The 19,528-nt window shown below is 41.1% G+C and overlaps 1 protein-coding gene across 1 annotated transcript; it reads left to right on the top strand.

Moving 5' to 3' along the window:
• The first annotated feature begins 1,439 nt into the window (after positions 1 to 1,439).
• On the top strand, positions 1,440 to 18,769 carry tmem106bb (transmembrane protein 106Bb). Its single transcript, XM_084079944.1, has 8 exons — positions 1,440 to 1,490; positions 4,764 to 4,973; positions 7,206 to 7,269; positions 9,343 to 9,502; positions 13,862 to 14,002; positions 16,579 to 16,628; positions 17,518 to 17,571; positions 18,491 to 18,769. The coding sequence occupies exons 2-8, from the start codon at positions 4,772 to 4,774 to the stop codon at positions 18,627 to 18,629; spliced, it is 810 nt and encodes a 269-aa protein (XP_083936070.1). The 5' UTR covers positions 1,440 to 1,490; positions 4,764 to 4,771; the 3' UTR covers positions 18,630 to 18,769.
• Positions 18,770 to 19,528: the final 759 nt, after the last annotated feature.

The raw sequence follows: 19,528 nt of genomic DNA, 5'->3' as shown, positions 1-19,528 counted from the left end.
ACCCTTCCTACTGAAATAGTGAATGGTAAATGGAGCATTTATATAGCGCTTTTATACAAAGCACTCTACATAGATGCATTACATTCACCCATTCACACACACATTCACACACACGTTCACACACACGTTCACACACCGGTGGAGGAGGAAACCATGCAAGGCACCTCAAAGACGGACGCCTGGGGGTCCCTGGACCCCACACAGGCCCATGCTGCCAGGTCACTGTGTCAGATGGAGGCCTACCGGCAAAAAAGGCAGCCTGCTCACAGTCCCCCAGGATTGGCCGTGGTGGGAGCATAGGTGTAGGTGTAGAGGGGGAAAAAGATCAGACCAAGTAAACAAAAAAAAGTTGAATCTGAAACGCAATTTTATACAATATAGAGTAGGGGGTCCCTGCTTCATCTCTCTCTCAGCTAGGGGGTCCCTTGGCCTGAAAACGTTGAAGAGCCCTGATTTAGAGGTTTCCAGAATAAAGTCACATGAAAGTCAAAGTCAAATACATGGTCAACTAAATAGGATAAAAAAAAAAACAAGAAAGCCAATGTTTCAATTGGGGTCCTTATGTACTCAATTCATAGTGACATTAAATGACAGACACTACTATGCAGAACATCATATAAACAGTTTAGAGATGAAAAATCACACGAGTGAGTGTGAAGTGAGCGGTGCTATTTATGAGCGAGGTTTTAAGTTAATGTCATCATGTGTCTCGCTAGCCAATCACAGCACGTCCTGCAAAGATAAGTAAGTATTCAGACCCTTTGCTGTGACACTTGTATATTTGCACCACTCGGTGCTCAAAAACAACAGTGGTCATCACAGTGATGGAAGCTCACTTCAAAACATTTTTTTTTTGAAGTGAACTATTTTTAGGTTATTAATTTCATCATGGTCTCGCTAGCCAATCACAGTACCTCACAGCCAATCAGCCAATCACAGTTCATGGAAAGAAAAACTTTCGCCACTGATGGGTCCCAAACCCACTTTTAGGAGCGGCTACACCGCTCAAAAAATAAAAAATATGTAGGCTACAGTAAGAACTATGTGTCTGAAGAACAGCAGATCTACAAGCTCTGACTGAGCTTATAGATCGTCTGTTTTTGGCGCGCAACACCGTTATACGACGAAATATATATACACACGGGGGCTTTGATTGACAGGACGATGCCCCCCCCCCCCACCCCACCCCCACCCCCACGCTATGTGCCGCGCACTGCGCATGTCCGTTCTGGCCCGTCAGGTCAGGACCGGATGCGATTCACTTTTCAGATTACAGATCCGGTCTAGAGCGGATACGGAAACGACCCCTGTGCGCGTGCTTTTAAATGACCGGATACAGTAGGCGGGCTTTAGACCGGATGTGGGCACTGAACAGCCAATAGAAAGCAGGCCATGCATTGCACACAGCCTGCTGGTGACTGGAGGTTTAGATAAACAAAGCTGTAAGTCCATCTCTGTGTGAAGCTGGAACTAAGAAGCTGTTTACTCGGGTATTGTTGATATAAAAGCCTTTTATTTTATTGTAATCAATACGTTTGGCATCATTAATGAATGAGTGTATCGTGTTGTTTAGCTGCGTGTCTCCAGTAAACCGTTAATGTGTTTAATTTAAATACGTTGACTGTGTGTGTGACTGTGTGTGTCAGTGTGTGTGTGTGTGTGTGTGTGTGTGTGTGTGTGTGTGTGTGTGTGTGTGTGTGTGTGTGTGTGTGTGTGTGTGTGTGTTGTTGACAGTTAGCTCACGCTAGCTACGGTAGCTAACTAGCCAGCTAGCTTAAGTAGCTACATAGCTGCTGTTGTTGTTGTTGTTGATGACAGCTCGATTATTCGTTCATTTCAGTGTGATAGGTGGATTGGGCGATATATCGATGTTATATCGATGTTATATCGATGTTATATCGATGTTGTGACAGGAGACCAGCTGATATTATGTTGGATGAGTGTTGTGTTGTTTTCCTGCTGATGTAATTATCTGAATGTGACTGAATAGCTGCTCTGTTATTGTCCTTATGTAAAGCAGTGGTTCTCAAACTTTTTCATGTCAAGGACCCCCAAATTGACACTTATTAGCCCGCGGACCCCCATTTCAAAACATATGCCAGGGACCCCCATAAGAGACGATTTTTTTGCAGTGATTCTCAACCATTTTAATTTCAAGGACCCAGTTTGACATGCATTTTAGGCTACGGACCCCCATTTAATGGCATTCATATCTCTGGGACCCCAAGTCATACTGTAAAATCAATGTTAATGTAACTCTGAGAGTGTCCAAATGGAACCAAATGGACCCGTTAGGGTCCATTTGGTTCCATTTGGACACTCTCAGAGTTACAGACCCATAAGCGGTGGCCTAGTGGTTAGAGGGGCGGCCTTGATACCGGAAGGTCCCTAGTTCGATTCCCCAATTCATCACATCGATCATGAATCACCGCTGAATAGCCCTTGAGCAAGGCTTCCATGCAGGGTCTGGCTGGAAACAAGTTTCGTACTTAGTCCGACACCCTGGGTAAACAACAAACTTTGCTTTGCTTAGGGTCGATTTGGTTCCTATCCATCATTTAGCTGGGGACCCCCTGGAACCCCCTCAAGTACCCCTGGGGGTCCCCGGACCCCACTTTGAGAACCAATGATGTAAAGCCTTAGTAACTCTTAGATTCTATGTTTAATATCTGGCATCCCGCGTTACAATACCAACCTTTAAAGTCTGATCTGATTGTAAACAACGTTAAACTCAACATTTCAGCTGTAAGGAAAGCTTTACTGATTGATTTATTGATGTAATACTTTATTAACAGTTTGCAAAAACAAGTACAGAGGTAGTTCAATACAAAAGGATGCTAAAAGGATTAAACACAAGAATGCTTGTTTCCATTGGGGTCCTGTGTATTCAATTCATCGAAACATTTTAAGACAGACAATAGCACAAATATGCAAAAACATCATAGAAACGGGTAGTATTAAATCAAAAAGAAATTATCTCTACGAGCTCTTGTCTTATTGGATCTCGCTCATTTGATTTTCCTATGTGTCTCAGTAGGTAGCTGATATATTACACTTTTACCTTAGCGCTAGGTATACTCTTAGTTGCTTGTTTTAGAAGAGAATGCACTTCAGACTTCTGGTGATTAGTAGTTTCGTTCCCTACCTATGTTGAATGCACTAACTGTAAGTCGCTTTGGATAAAAGCGTCTGCTAAATGACTGTAATGTAATCCCTTTGAGCCAAATCTGGGTTGAACGCGATAAGCTTGTAGATCTGCTATTTTTATATTTGAAAATGTGTGAAAAACAATTCAACATGGAAACGATTATGCAAAAAGATTATCTCAAATAATTGTGATGAGACGATGATTATGTAATCATTGTGACAGGCCTACTTAGAAGTAGTAGAAGTGAAGTAGCTCATAACATATCTATGGTGTTTTTTTATTAAACTAAAACCTGTTTAAAAAAACGTTTAATGTTGATCAGATATTATTGGATGTATGGGCTCTTAAGGGTTGGTAAAAAGGATAATTCCTTTTAACAGGTCGTTCATGAAAGTCCTTGCGGTCTTGTTTCCAATGGTTTTGCAACTCTAGATGCCAGATAGCATTATATCATCTATAAGAGTTGCTTGCAGCTACCTCCCCTGGGTCGTAAAGTCATTTCTCTATGGAGAATAACATTGGGTCATCTTAGAATCGTCTCATATAAGAATTGTATCGTTTATGATAGTCAGTCACTTATATTTGATACAGTCTGTTTCTGGAGAAAATTTAACTAATTCGGCGGAAGTAACATTATCGTTTTCTCACCGTCAGTTGATGCTTCATATCCATAAGAGTCAAACCACCGGGGTCATTAGTTTATTTTTGGAACACAGTTCTTATTTGACGCGATATTAAACACGTCTATGGGGATTCAGAACGGGGGGGTGGGGGGACCGCGAACCAGGTAGGATGCGTAAATTACGTCAGACTTCGGTGCTCTATAGACGACCAGGGGTCTTCAACGTTTTCAGGCCAAGGACCCCCTAGCTAAGAGAGAGATGAAGCAGGGACCCCCTACTCTATATTGTATAAAATTGTGTTTCAGATTCAACTTTTTTGTTTACTTGGTCTGCTATTTTTCCCCCTCTACACCAAACACTTCTTTGCCAAAAAATAGCCGATCTACAAGCTCACAACGCCTCGCAGCGCGAGGCGTTGTGAGCTTGTAGATCGGCTATTTTTTGGCTAAAGTTCTCCTCAGAAAAGGGATGCTAGGGTTGAAGTGGTTAAAGGAGTAGTTCACCCAAAAAATACTTATTTTCTCTCAATTGCACACCACATGAAGCCTTGAATTCATGATTTTTAAAAAGTTTTTGTCACAAAGCTAATAATTTGATTCCTGTCTCCTACCGGCTAATGTATCCGGTAGGAGACACAAAGTAGATTATTTGTGTCTCCTACCGGAAATACACCCAGTCATCAAATTATTAGCTTAGGAATGCGACAAAAACAAAAACAAATCCATGAATTCAAGGCTTCATGGGGTGTGCAATTGATAGAAAATAAGTAATTTTTTGGGTGAACTCCTCCTTTAAGGTAAAAAAAACAACATATCACTTTGGCGGACCCCCTGTAGTAAACTTTGAGGACCCCCTAGGGGTCCCGGACCCCCTGTTGAAGACCCCTGCCATAGACATTAGTTATTATCACGCAGGCTGAACTTCTACCAAACGTGTAGAACAAACTGATTGAGTGTTTCCTCTGCTTCACGCTCTGTGTGTTTTCCTCGTAGGTGTGACTATGGGGAAGTCACTGTCCCGTCTTACCAAGCAGCCGTCCCACGACGACTGCCAGGACAGTCTGACGTCTCCTCTGGAGGGCGAGGATGGTAAAGCTGTGGGCGGGGGGGGAGGGGACGTGTCCCAGTTCCCCTACGTGGAGTTCACTGGACGAGACAGCGTGACCTGCCCCACCTGCCAGGGCACTGGGAGGATTCCTAGAGGTAAGCAGAGCATCATCACACAGCAGCTACTCTGGATGTAATAGTCCATATTCACGCGGCGGCCATTTTGGAATTTAACATTGCGTTGCTGTGGCAACTGGGGTGGCATTTCATTGACTTTTGGTCATTTTATCGTCTACTCAGGCCTTTGTGAGACCCCCAGACCGTTTTTAAGATGCTTTATTCAATATTTAAATATTTGATATTCATTTTATCAGACAACCCCACTTCTTATTCGAACCCATTGTAACTTCAAACTCCATTTTAACCATGTTAGATTCATCGAAAACACCCGTCCTTGGTTCTGGTGACTCACCCTGCCCTCCTAATGCGTGAGGGGGCCGTGGTTTTCCAATTCATTTTCTTTTCTTTTCTTTTCTTTTTTTATTGTATTTTATTTTTTTCATTTTCCCCAAAAAATATTAAAAATAAATGAAAAAGGTAATTGAAAAAACACGGCCTCCTCGCGTATTAGGGGGGCGGTATGACTCACCAGAACCCAGGACGGGTGTTTTTGATGAATCTAACATGGTTAAAATGGAGTTTGAAGTTATAATGGGTTTGTATAGGAAGGGGGCGTGTCTGATAAAATGAATATCAAATATCTAAATACTGAATCGAGCAACTTAAAAACTGTCTGGGGGGCTCACAAAGGCCTGAGTAGACGATAAAATGACCAAACGTTTTTTTGAAAGTGAAATAACCCTTTAATGGCAATATGACCGCCGTGTGAATATGGTCTATTATGCATTTTATCACCAATTATGTTACCGTACCTTTATCAATCCGGGAACCCCTTTTGGTGTAGTTGTTGCTGTAAACAGTATATACTGTAGAAACATACATTTTTGTAATTTATTTGAATAAGATTTTTTTTTTAAGGGGTGGGAGCAATAAGTTATGCTTCTTCCCTCTCCTTTTCAAATATGCATTTTTTTTTAATTTAACTGTTATTCTGAATTATTTGCTGTCATTTGTTATATTGTTTTAGTTAAAAATTACCTTATTCGAAATAAACTTTTCGATCAGTTTTTCAACAAACTTAGGTCAGGGTTTAGAAGGTGTTTTTAGATTCAGGTCTACATGGGTCATACTAGGGCTCCAACTAGTGATGATTTTCTTCTTAGCGATTATTATATTGATGACTTTTTAGATGAATTGAATAATAGAGAAGTCATTTATATTTTTACATTTGTTTTTGTCGCATTTCTAAGCCTGTAATAATTTGATGACTGGCGGAGTCTCCTACTGACCGATGACCCGCTCGTTATTACTGTCTCAGGAATCCAGCAAAAACAAAACAATCTCCATGAATTCAAGTCTTCACAGGGTGTGTAATCGATAGAAAATAGGTCATGTTTTGGGTGATCTACTCCTTTTTAAGCTCTATTTGTTTGACTTTGTGTCCTGCGAAAATAGACGATCTACAAGCTCACTGTGTATGCAAAGCACAGTGTAAACCTTGGTTTGGAAAGGTGTGGGACATAATATAGACCATTGGTTCTCAAAGTGGGGTCCGGGGACCCCCAGGGGTCCTTGAGGGAGTTCCAGGGGGTCCCCAGCTAGAGCCGTAAAAAAAACTTCTCTTATGGGGGTCCCTGGCATATCTTTTGAAATGGGGGTCCGCGGGCTAATATGTGTCAATTTAGGGGTCCTTGACATGAAAAAGTTTGAGAACCACTGATATAGACAGTCCCAGTATAAACAAGTAACACATTGACATACATGGGTTCATGTTTAAGTCCTAGTTGTTCAGTCAGAGCATTAAGACCTGAAGCCGATTCTACATGTCTCCTAAATTTCAACAGTTTTCTGAAAAACGTATGTTTCTATATCAGTGGTGCTCAATCTTTTTCATGTCAAGGACCCCCAAAATGATATGTATTTGGCCGCAGACCCCCATCAAAATATGTTGTTCCAGGGACCCCCCAGAAGCAAAGATTTGAGTTTAAAATGTTCGCTTTAAAAATATACATATTCAAAGATTTGCGCACATTTTCACGATTTTTCAAAAATAGCAGATCTACAAGCTCGTAGCGCGGCACTCGGTGCCGCGCTATGAGCTTGTAGATCTGCTATTTTTGAATAGCCCAAAGTGTAAAATAATGCTTTTTTAGCTCAAATCTAAAAATGACACAGTTCCAGGTCTTAATGGGTTAATGTTCAGTCAGAGCTGCAGACCCTACAGTAAACCTGCTCTTAACGTATACTGTATATATGATTGTTTTTCAGGTCAGGAAAATCAACTGGTGGCTCTGATTCCATACAGCGACCAAAGGCTCAGGCCCCGACGCACGTACGTTAAACATCTCAGCCCTGTGTGTGTGTGTGTGTGTGTGTGTGTGTGTGTGTGTGTGTGTGTGTGTGTGTGTGTCCTTTACAAATAGGACATGATGCATTTGTAAATAAATAATGCACCCGTTTATCTTAACATTGTTCATGGTGTTGTTATGTCATTTAAGGAAGTGTTTTTCTTGCTAGCCAGGAGCCAGGAAAGGTGACATACTACATTGTATAAGGTCTATGATGATAATAATAATAATAATAATAATAAACTTTATTTATATAGCACCTTTCATGACATAAATACAGCTCAAAGTGCTTTACAGGGTGAAATACAGAAAATAAAAATAAATAAAGCAAAAGTTCTTTACAGAAAAAGCAACACAAATCAACAACAAAGCAGAGAAAAAAACACATCAAAAGCAGTTTAACAATGGCATAAAAATAAAGGCAGGACATTAATAATAATAGCAATGGTATATGGACCATATGATATGCTCATTCACTAATCACTACACAATTTGCAATATTTGCATAAAAAAAAAATATCAGGTCAGGCCAGCCATCCACAGCCAGCGCGGCGCTTAAGTGATGCAGCAAAAAAAAATCTCTCCTAAGCTCAGGCCAGGCCAACCACAGTCAATTTCAATTCAATGCAGTCAGTGTTGCTTGCAGCTCAGTGCAGCTGCAGGCCTCCCCCCTACCTTTAACCCCCAAAAAGGCCCCCCTTTTGTAAGGCCCCCAAAAAAAAGGCCCCCCCAAAAAAAACGGCGCGCGCTGCGCGCGCGCAGGGTGGCCTGGGTGGGCGTGTATCTCCCGGCCAGATTTGGAGTCCCACTCCGGCCCTGCCTACACGTAACATCAGTAAACTATGCCTAACCCTAACCTTATGGCTTATTCCTAAACTTAACTCATTGATTGCCAGAATTGCCAGAATTATTTCAGAATGATGTTGTCCCAGGGCCAGTGTTTTTTTCACAGAAAACTAAAAGTGCTTAGGAAGTGAGATACAGCCTTTTTCAGTTCTAAGTTAAACAAGGAGTGGATGGAGCTGCAAATCTTCAGATGATGATGATATCTTGGGTTCTGAACATGGTTAAAAAAAAAAAAAAAAAAAAAAAAAAAACGTTTTGGGCCGAGTCCTCCGGTTACCCTGCGCCAGAGCCTTGCCCTGCGCGACACCGTCGCACAGTATGAACAAATTAATATATATGTTGGGCTTTACATCTCATTCAACCTTAATATGCAAAAGTAGGTTTTGTTTTGTTAACGTTAATTATATATGTCATGATATATGTGGACGCAAGGGAGGTTGATCACATGCCTCTAGTAGCCTGCTGCAATCGCTGTCATCAGCTTTCACCAACTTTCACCACTTTATCCATTACAGGCAGACAGTCACTGTGCACCACCCACACGTAATGGTTGTAGCCACAACTACTTTATCCTAATAATAATAATATTAATAATAGGCTTAAATGATAAAATAGCTTAATAACAGCATTTTCCCAACCGGCCACGGTGGCCGGTGGTCAGTGGCGTCGTTAGGGGTGGGCTTCGGTGGCTATAGCCACCAATGTTTTATCCAAAGCCACCAATAAAAAAAATTAAAAAAAATTAAAAGTTTTTTTTTTTTTTTTTAATTATATATCTATCACCCTAACCTAACCCTACCCCTAACCGAAATAAAGTAACAAAAAACGGGGGGGAAAGCACCCAAATCCGCGAAATCCGCGTTAAAAAACGCGCGCGCGGGAGGAGGGGCACATGCACGCGCAGCGCGCGTGCATGTGCCCATTGCCTGCGGGGCTAAGCCCCCGACCTAGTAGAGCCCTAGCGACGCGTCTGCCGGTGGTGTTTATAAATAACGGCCAATTAAACATTTTATCGGTCAGTGGCCGGTAAATACCGGTTAACGGAATCCCTGGTGCAGATACCCTGTGTACACTTATACTGTATGTTGGTTTGTTTACTGTTGAGTGAGAAAACATTGTTACACATTAAAGCTAATCATCCTCGGGGGTCCCGGCCCCCCAGTTTGTGAACCACTGGTCTGTTTCATCACAACGTTTGAATCCTCTCCCAGGAAGCTGTACGTGACGGCGTCCGTCATGCTGTGTCTGCTGCTGTCCAGCCTGGCCGTCTTCTTCCTCTTCCCTCGGACCATCGACGTCTCCTACGTGGGCGTCAAGTCCGTCTATGTCAGCTACGACCAGGAGAAACGCATCGTCTACCTGAATATCACGGTCAGCCTGTTAGCATGTTAGCATGTTAGCCTGTTAGCCTCATCGTCTATCTATCTGAACATCACAGTGAGCCTGTTAGCCTGTTAGCCTGTTAGCCTGTTAGCCTCATGGTCCATCTGAACATCACGGTGAGCCTGTTAGCCTGTTAGCCTGTTAGCATGTTAGCCTGTTAGCCTCATGGTCCATCTGAACATCACAGTGAGCCTGTTAGCCTGTTAGCCTGTTAGCCTGTTAGCCTCATGGTCCATCTGAACATCACGGTGAGCCTGTTAGCCTGTTAGCATGTTAGCCTGTTAGCCTCATGGTCCATCTGAACATCACAGTGAGCCTGTTAGCCTGTTAGCCTGTTAGCCTCATGGTCTACCTGAACATCGGGTGCATTTCTCCTTTCCGACATGTCGCCTTTCCGACGTTGACGAACCCTATACCTAACCCTAACCCTAACCCTAACCGCACGCGGAAGCCACTAGTCGGAGTGGTGAGATGTCGGAATGGAGAGTGAACACCCTGAACATCACGGTGAGCCTGTTAGCCTGTTAGCCTCATGGTCTATCTGAACATCACGGTGAGCCTGTTAGCCTGTTAGCCTGTTAGCCTCATGGTCTACCTGAACATCACGGTCAGCCTGTTAGCCTGTTAGCCTCATGGTCTACCTGAACATCACAGTGAGCCTGTTAGCCTGTTAGCATGTTAGCCTCATGGTCTATCTGAACATCACAGTGAGCCTGTTAGCCTGTTAGCCTGTTAGCATGTTAGCCTCATGGTCTATCTGAACATCACGGTGAGCCTGTTAGCCTGTTAGCCTGTTAGCCTCATGGTCTACCTGAACATCACGGTGAGCCTGTTAGCCTGTTAGCCTCATGGTCTATAAACATCACGTTGAGCCTGTTAGCCTGTTAGCCTGTTAGCTTCATGGTCTATCTGAACATCACGGTGAGCCTGTTAGCCTGTTAGCCTGTTAGCCTCATGGTCTACCTGAACATCACGGTGAGCTGCCTGTTAGCCTGTTAGCCTGTTAGCCTGTTAGCCTCATGGTCTATCTGAACATCACGGTGAGCTGCCTGTTAGCCTGTTAGCCTGTTAGCTTCATGGTCTATCTGAACATCACGGTGAGCCTGTTAGCCTGTTAGCTTCATGGTCTATCTGAACATCATGGTGAGCTGCACTTCTGTGGAACGTCCATAGAAGCCAGCATGTCTTCTATGGACACCTGTCTGAAGATAGCCGATCTACAAGCTCCACAACGCGTCTGAGCTTACAGATCGGCTATTTTAGGGTATTTGTTGTTTTAAGATTAGAATATTTGAAGTGTTCAAACTAGCAATACAATACGTTTTCAGCAGCATCTTCCACTAAAACTCTAATGGTCTTTGATACTCTTCTTAAATGCAAAGATTAACCCATTGAGACCTGAAGCCGATTCTACATGTCTCCTAAAAAACAATTCTGAAAAACGTATGTTTCTATATCAGTGGTGCTCAATCTTTTTCATGTCAAGGACCCCCAGAATTATATGTATTTGGCCGCGGACCCCCATCAAAATATTTTGTTCCAGGGACCCCCCAGAAGTAAAGATTTGATTAAAAAATGTTTGCTTTGAAAATATATATATTCAAAGATTTGCACACATTTTCACGATTTTTCAAAAATAGCAGATCTACAAGCTCGTAGCGCGGCACTCGGTGCCACGCTATGAGCTTGTAGATCTGCTATTTTTGAATAGCCCAAAGTGTAAAATAATGCTTTTTTAGCTCAAATCTAAAAATGACACAGTTTCAGGTCTCAATGGGTTAATGCCTCAATGTGCGATTTCTTCACCTGGTTGGCTGTGGAACAATCTGGGAACCCATCGCCAAATAAATAAGGAAAAACAGCGCCCTCTGCTGTTTTTAACTATTTTACTTAGCTCTGGGAGGAAGTCGACGTAGCACACGTGCACAAGGAAACCGGGGTTTTGGTCTGCCTTCAGCCTTTCACTACCGATGGTGCGACTATGTTTTCATTCCCACTAACAATATTTCTACACGGAACACTAACACCACTTCTCCCAGAGAACATGGATGGTTTTGGTTATAAACCCACTTGTTTCTATGATGAAAGAGCAAGTTAACTCATTGGCTGCCAGCTTTTTGAATTTTTACCTACAGCTGGCTGCCAGACTTTTTCAATGAGAAAAAAAAAGCACTTAGGAGCCGAGATACATCATTTCTAAGTTTTCAGTTATAAGGAAGTGTCTGGGAGCAAAACTCTTCGGAAAATCATATCTCCTTGGTCTTTGGGTTTTTTTGAAAAATTAAAAAAAAAAAAAAAAAAAAAAAAAAAAAAACTTTTATTTTGATTTTTTTTTTTTTTTGAAAGAACGCAGATCTGCGTCAATGGCAGCCAACGGGCTTTTGCGCAAATGAACGCAGATCTGCGTCAATGGCAGCCAATGTGTTAAAATGTGAATATCTTTCCGTGGTTTTGTCTGCTACGCGGACACTATTGTTAAATGAGTTTCGGTTTGTTTCTAGAGGGGAAGGATCGGCGGACACGTAATCCCGCCCACTACATTTGATTGGGTAAAGCGCGACCTGCTTCCTGATCTGACGGCACGCCCACTTGTAGGCCAGTGCGTACGCGATACGACGAACCCCCCCGACAGATTCAAATGCAGAGCAGAATCTGTTCTTGAGAGATTAGCTGTGGAACAACGCCCCACATAAAGGAGTGTAAATCCCTACTCTCCTTCAAAACCGCTCTAAAATAGCACTTACAGGTGGCTGCAATTCAAAACTAGCCCCTGCAAAAAGTCACTGCCTGCCCCCACCCTCCTAATTGCATATTAGGGCTTGGCCTAACAATATTATGTTGTGAGTATTTAGTTATTTCTTTAATCCATGAGCGCTGCCTTTCTTCACTGTTAGCCTACAGTCTTGTCTCCTTGTTGTGGTACAGGCTCTACTGTAGGGCCTCAATAGTTGGCTGTTGGGTTCACTATGGAGATATGTTGTTTGTGTGTGTTTGTTTTTTAGATGGAGATGTGTTTTCAGCTTCTATATTATCTATATAATATCTCAGATGGACCTGATGTATTTTTCTTAAATTATTCACACCCAACATTTTGGGAAATACCTTTTTTTCTGACTTACCCAGACTTTGATGTTCAACATAATGTTCAACTCTGTGTGTTTAGCGGCTCAGTTTCCATGTTACCATAACATGTTACCATAACATGTTGGCTTAACATGTTACCATAACATGTTACCATAACATGTTGGCTTAACATGTTACCATAACATGTTACCATAACATGTTACCATAACATATTGGCTTAACATGTTACCATAACATGTTACCATAACATGTTACCATAACATGTTGGCTTAACATGTTACCATAAAATGTTGGCTTAACATGTTACCATAACATGTTACCATACCATGTTACCATAACATGTTGGCTTAACATGTTACCATAACATGATACCGTAACATGTTGGCTTAACATTTTACCATAACATGTTACCATAACATGTTGGCTTAACATGTTACCATAACATGTTACCATACCATGTTACCTTAGTTAGTTAGTTTTATTTCAGTCATGATTTTTTTTTTTTTTTCATACAAAACAGTTGAACATACAGTACAACTTTTTAAACAAAACAGTTGAACATATAGTACAACTTAGTCAACAAGATGACTATTTGACCGAAAAGGTATGGGCTGAAGCCGAAGCTTATTTTGCCCACCTTTATACCATGTTACCATAACATGTTACCATAACATGTTACCATACCATGTTACCATAACATGTTACCATAACATAAAGACTGTAAGCTTACATGAGACTAACCTCGCATCACCAGTCTTTCCACCTCGGAGGAAAGCCTGGTGTGCGTTACAAAAGACCCATATGATCTGGTCTAGGCCACGCCTACTGAAAAAAAAAAGAAAAAATAATCCTCTTTTCGGATTCTGCCCATCCGGTTTTGCGGTGCCGCTTTGTTTTGGTTCCCCAATCACTATTTAAATGGAATAGAATTTCCCCGTGGGATAATACCGACGCTAAATAGTCTCCGGATAGTGCACGCACATTTACATTTAAAAAATAAGCTAAACTATGCCGTATCAAGGATTTTATTAGGACGGACCTATTTTGGGGTGAGACGTCTTTCCGGTTCTGCCCATCCGGCCACTTTTTATTTTTTTTACTTCCGTTCCCGACCGGATCATATACCCGAAAATGGAGTGCTGCCCAGGCTAACATGAGACAGCCCACATACAGCCTAGTTCTATAGGTTGTATCTTAAGTTGTATTGTAGGCATGTTCCTAGATGTGCTGACTTCCCCGTGTCTGTGCTCCTCCTCCTCCCAGAACACTCTAAACATCACTAACAACAACTACTACTCTGTGGAAGTGGCCAACATAACGGCTCAGGTCCAGTTCGCCAAGACGGTCATCGGCAAATCTCGCATCAGCAACTTCACAGCCATCAGTCCTCTGGACATGAAGCAGGTACAATGACCTTTAACCTCCTCCTGCTATGAGAGTGTGATACGTTACAACTTTAGATTCTTGACAATTTACAATGTAGTCATTTATCACTCTCTCTTTATCCAGAGAGACTTACTGTAAACAAGGTACACACATACATAGAATACAGAGACAGTGTAATGTCTCAGTAAACTATAGGATCATAGAATACAGAGACAGTGTAGTGTCTCAGTAAACTATAGGATCATAGAATACAGAGACAGTGTAGTGTCTCAGTAAACTATAGGATCATAGAATACACAGAGACAGTGTAATGTCTCAGTAAACTATAGGATCATAGAATACACAGAGACAGTGTAATGTCTCAGTAAACTATAGGATCATAGAATACAGAGACAGTGTAGTGTCTCAGTAAACTATAGGATCATAGAATACAGAGAGACAGTGTAGTGTCTCAGTAAACTATAGGATCATAGAATACACAGAGACAGTGTAATGTCTCAGTAAACTATAGGATCATAGAATACACAGAGACAGTGTAGTGTCTCAGTAAACTATAGGATCATAGAATACACAGAGACAGTGTAGTGTCTCAGTAAACTATAGGATCATAGAATACACAGAGACAGTGTAATGTCTCAGTAAACTATAGGATCATAGAATACACAGAGACAGTGTAATGTCTCAGTAAACTATAGGATCATAGAATACAGAGACAGTGTAGTGTCTCAGTAAACTATAGGATCATAGAATACAGAGACAGTGTAGTGTCTCAGTAAACTATAGGATCATAGAATACAGAGAGACAGTGTAGTGTCTCAGTAAACTATAGGATCATAGAATACACAGAGACAGTGTAATGTCTCAGTAAACTATAGGATCATAGAATACACAGAGACAGTGTAGTGTCTCAGTAAACTATAGGATCATAGAATACACAGAGACAGTGTAGTGTCTCAGTAAACTATAGGATCATAGAATACACAGAGACAGTGTAATGTCTCAGTAAACTATAGGATCATAGAATACAGAGACAGTGTAGTGTCTCAGTAAACTATAGGATCATAGAATACAGAGACAGTGTAGTGTCTCAGTAAACTATAGGATCATAGAATACAGAGAGACAGTGTAGTGTCTCAGTAAAGTATAGGATCATAGAATACAGAGAGACAGTGTAATGTCTCAGTAAACTATAGGATCATAGAATACAGAGAGACAGTGTAGTGTCTCAGTAAACTATAGGATCATAGAATACAGAGAGACAGTGTAATGTCTCAGTAAACTATAGGATCATAGAATACAGAGACAGTGTAATGTCTCAGTAAACTATAGGATCATAGAATACAGAGACAGTGTAATGTCTCAGTAAACTATAGGATCATAGAATACACAGAGACAGTGTAGTGTCTCAGTAAACTATAGGATCATAGAATACAGAGACAGTGTAATGTCTCAGTAAACTATAGGATCATAGAATACAGAGACAGTGTAATGTCTCAGTAAACTATAGGATCATAGAATACAGAGAGACAGTGTAGTGTCTCAATAAACTATAGGATCATAGAATACAGAGACAGTGTAATGTCTCAGTAAACTATAGGATCATAGAATACAGAGACAGTGTAATGTCTCAGTAAACTATAGGATCATAGAATACATAGAGACAGTGTAGTGTCTCAGTAAACTATAGGATCATAGAATACAGAGACAGTGTAGTGTCTCAGTAAACTATAGGATCATAGAATACAGAGACAGTGTAGTGTCTCAGTAAACTATAGGATCATAGAATACAGAGACAGTGTAGTGTCTCAGTAAACTATAGGATCATAGAATACAGAGACAGTGTAGTGTCTCAGTAAACTATAGGATCATAGAATACAGAGACAGTGTAATGTCTCAGTAAACTATAGCAGTGGTTCTCAAACTTTTTCATGTCAAGGACCCCCAAATTGACGCTTATTTGCCCGCGGACCCCCATTTGAAAAGATAAGCCAGGGACCCCCCATAAGAGAAGATTTGTACGGCTCTAGCAGAGATTCTCAACCATTTTAATTTCGAGGACCCCCAGTTTGACATGCATTAGGCTACGGACCCCCATATAATGGCATTTATATCTCTGGGACCCGAATTTATATTATAAAATCAATGTTAATTAACTCTCAGAGTTACAGACCCATAAGGGTCCATTTGGTTCCTATCCATCATTTAGCTGGGGACCCCTTGGAACCGCCTCAAGTACCCCTGGGGGTCCCCGTACCCCACTTTGAGAACCAATGAACTATAGGATCATAGAATACAGAGACAGTGTAGTGTCTCAGTAAACTATAGGATCATAGAATACAGAGACAGTGTAGTGTCTCAGTAAACTATAGGATCATAGAATACAGAGACAGTGTAATGTCTCAGTAAACTATAGGATCATAGAATACAGAGACAGTGTAGTGTCTCAGTAAACTATAGGATCATAGAATACAGAGACAGTGTAATGTCTCAGTAAACTATAGGATCATAGAATACAGAGACAGTGTAATGTCTCAGTAAACTATAGGATCACCTCGTTAAGTCTGTGTTTAATTGACTGACTGTTGTTTTCTCAGGTGGATTATACGGTTCCTACTGTCATAGCGGATGAGATGAGCTACATGTAGTAAGTACTGTACAGCCCACAGCAATGGTGGAAAGTAACTAAGTATATTTACTCAAGTATTGTACTTGTCTACAAACTTGAGGTATCGTTACTTTACTGGAGGATTTCCACATTTTCAGTACTTTTACTTCTACTCCACTACAGCTCAGAGGCAAATTTTAATCCACTACAATTATTTGAAAACGTTTGTTACTAGTTACTTTGTAGATTACGATTAAAAAACATGCATTAGCCACTTCAGCCCTGTATATATACTTTGGCTATGTGAAAACAACGCTTGTAGATCTGCTATTTTCAAAAGATTTTTATACATTCTAAAACTTCTGATGCAAATACATTTATATTTTTTTAATACCAGACTTTTACTGGTAACAGAGTGTTTCTACATTACTTTTACTTAAGTAACACATCTGAGTACTTCTTGCAGCATTGGCCCACAGCGCAGCCTGCAACACTTAGTCCAGGGGTCTTCAACGTTTTCAGGCCAAGGACCCCCTAGCTGAGAGAGAGATGAAGCAGGGACCCCCTACTCTATATTGCATGAAATTGTTTTGCAGATGAAACTTTTTTTTTTACTTGGTCTGCTCTTTTTTTCCCTCTACACCTATACCTCTTTGCCAAAAATAGCAGATCTAAAAGCTCACAACGCCTGCGAGGCGTTGTGAGCTTGTAGATCTGCTATTTTTGGCTAAAGTTCTCCTCAGGAAAAGGGATGCTAGGGGTCAAGTGGTTAAGGTTAAAAAAAAATCATATCACACAAAGATTTGGCGGACCCCCTTTAGTAACTCTGAGGACCCCCTAGGGGTCCCGGAGCCCCTGTTAAAGACCCCTGACTTAGTGGTTGTGTTGCTGCTCAGTTGTACAACATGTCTCGTGTGTTATTTTTCAGTGACTACTGCACCCTGCAGACCATCAAGGTGCACAACATCGTTGTCATGATGCAGTAAGTTGTATTTGATCACTCCTATCGTTTAGATGGACCTAATAAGGGGTATATCACACCCCTAACAGAGGTGTCACATAAAAATATATATTTTATATGCCATCAAACTCTGTCAGGTTTATGTCAACAACAGAGCCTGTGCAAAACAACATTGTTAGTCTGACGAGGAACTCATCACCAGTTTAAAGGTTCTATGACATTCATTTTCACTTGGAAAAAAAAAAAATTGGGGGGGTTTTTGACCTCAATTAATATTAGGCCTGTCAAAAAAAAATCGATTCATGAATAAATCGCGATTCTTAATGCCACGATTTTAAAATCGTTTCAAAATATTCAAAATCGATATTTTTTATTATAAGGTAGTACCTTTTTCACTGGCACTTTGTCTGAAATCAATGTCAGAAAGACTGACTGACATGATCCGGCCTTCATTGAAGTGTATGATTCAACTTTTCATGGTTTATATTGTTCAGAAAATCGCAATAAATCGCAGAATCGAATATCAATTAATCGCAGAATCGCAATTTTTATCGAATCGGCACCCTAGGAATCGATTTTGAATCGAATCGTGAGGTAAGTGAATCGTGACACCCCTAGAGTATATATGAGGCTTGATTTAGGCTCAAACCTTTTGAAAAACGTTTGAAGGGACATAAACAATATGCTATTAAATATTATTATTATTTTTTAAATTCATGGTGTAGACCCTTTTCAAGATCTTGTTGCAAGAGGTTCCAAGAAACCAGGAGCACCGACGCTGAAAGCAGTCTTTCCCAAAATCAGATCAGACACGAGGAACCTGAAGCCGGACTAAACCATTCAGTAGAGTTTAAAGTTTAAAGTGTGACTCTGGTTCCGGTGTAAAAAACGAAGTGTTCGCGGTCTCACGTTTGTCCCCGTTCCGCTGTCTCTCCCATAGGGTGACCGTCACCACGGCGTACTTCGGCCACGCGGAGCAGGTCTCTCAGGAGATGTACCAGTATGTGGACTGTGGAGGAAACACCACGGGGGTCAGAGGGATGACCAAACCCTCCAGCATCCTGCATCCTCTGGAGTGACCCCCCCCACCCCCACCCCCCCCCCCACACCTGAAAACCAGAGCGTTATGCTTCATTTATACCTTTAGTATGACGTTGCTGTCAGGTGGAAACCTGTACGGTTACAAAACTGTCACTTTTCAGGATTCCAACTCAAAAATAGCAGATCTACAAGCTCAAAACGCGTCGCAACGCGACGCGTTTTGAGCTTGTAGATCTGCTATTTTTGCTACTTTTTTTGCGTGACACTGTAGTTAGGGCTGGGACGATATGGGTACCTCACGATACGATATCTGTGGCGATATTAGGCCCACGATAACGATATATATCACGATATTCGATATATTGCGATATCACGATATTCGATATATATATATATATTGCAAGACATTTCACCAACGATGTATCACGATAGTCCTTGTATTCAATTCATAAACACATAAAATAGCAGCAAACAGTTAAGAATCATCATCACACAAAGAGTCGGAAAAACAACATATCACAAACAAAACAAAAAAAATAATTAAAGGAGTTCACCCAAAAAATGACTTATTTTCTATCAATTACACACCCCATGAACCCTTGATTTCATGGATTTATTTTTGTTTTTGTGGCATTCCTAAAACAATAATTTGATGACCATGTGTATTTCCGGTAGGAGACACAAATAATCTACTTTGTGTCCCCTACCGGATACATTAGCCGCTAGGAGACGGGAATCAAATTGTTAGCTTAGGAATGCGACAAAAACAAAAAAGAATCCATGGATTCAAGTCTTCATAGGGTGTGCAATTGATAGAAAATAAGTCATTTTTTCTCCTCCTTTAATATTGTTTTTTTTTTCATTAATATTGATTCTTTATCGTGGGAGAAAGTATCGCGATATCGATATATCGCCCCACCCCTAACTGTAGTAGGAC

This window comes from Gymnoscopelus microlampas, assembly GCF_963454915.1.
Source record: "Gymnoscopelus microlampas genome assembly, chromosome: 15".
NCBI lineage: Eukaryota > Metazoa > Chordata > Actinopteri > Myctophiformes > Myctophidae > Gymnoscopelus > Gymnoscopelus microlampas.
The sequence above is the reverse complement of the archived record's forward strand: the minus strand, read 5'-3'. Positions and strand labels throughout refer to the sequence as shown.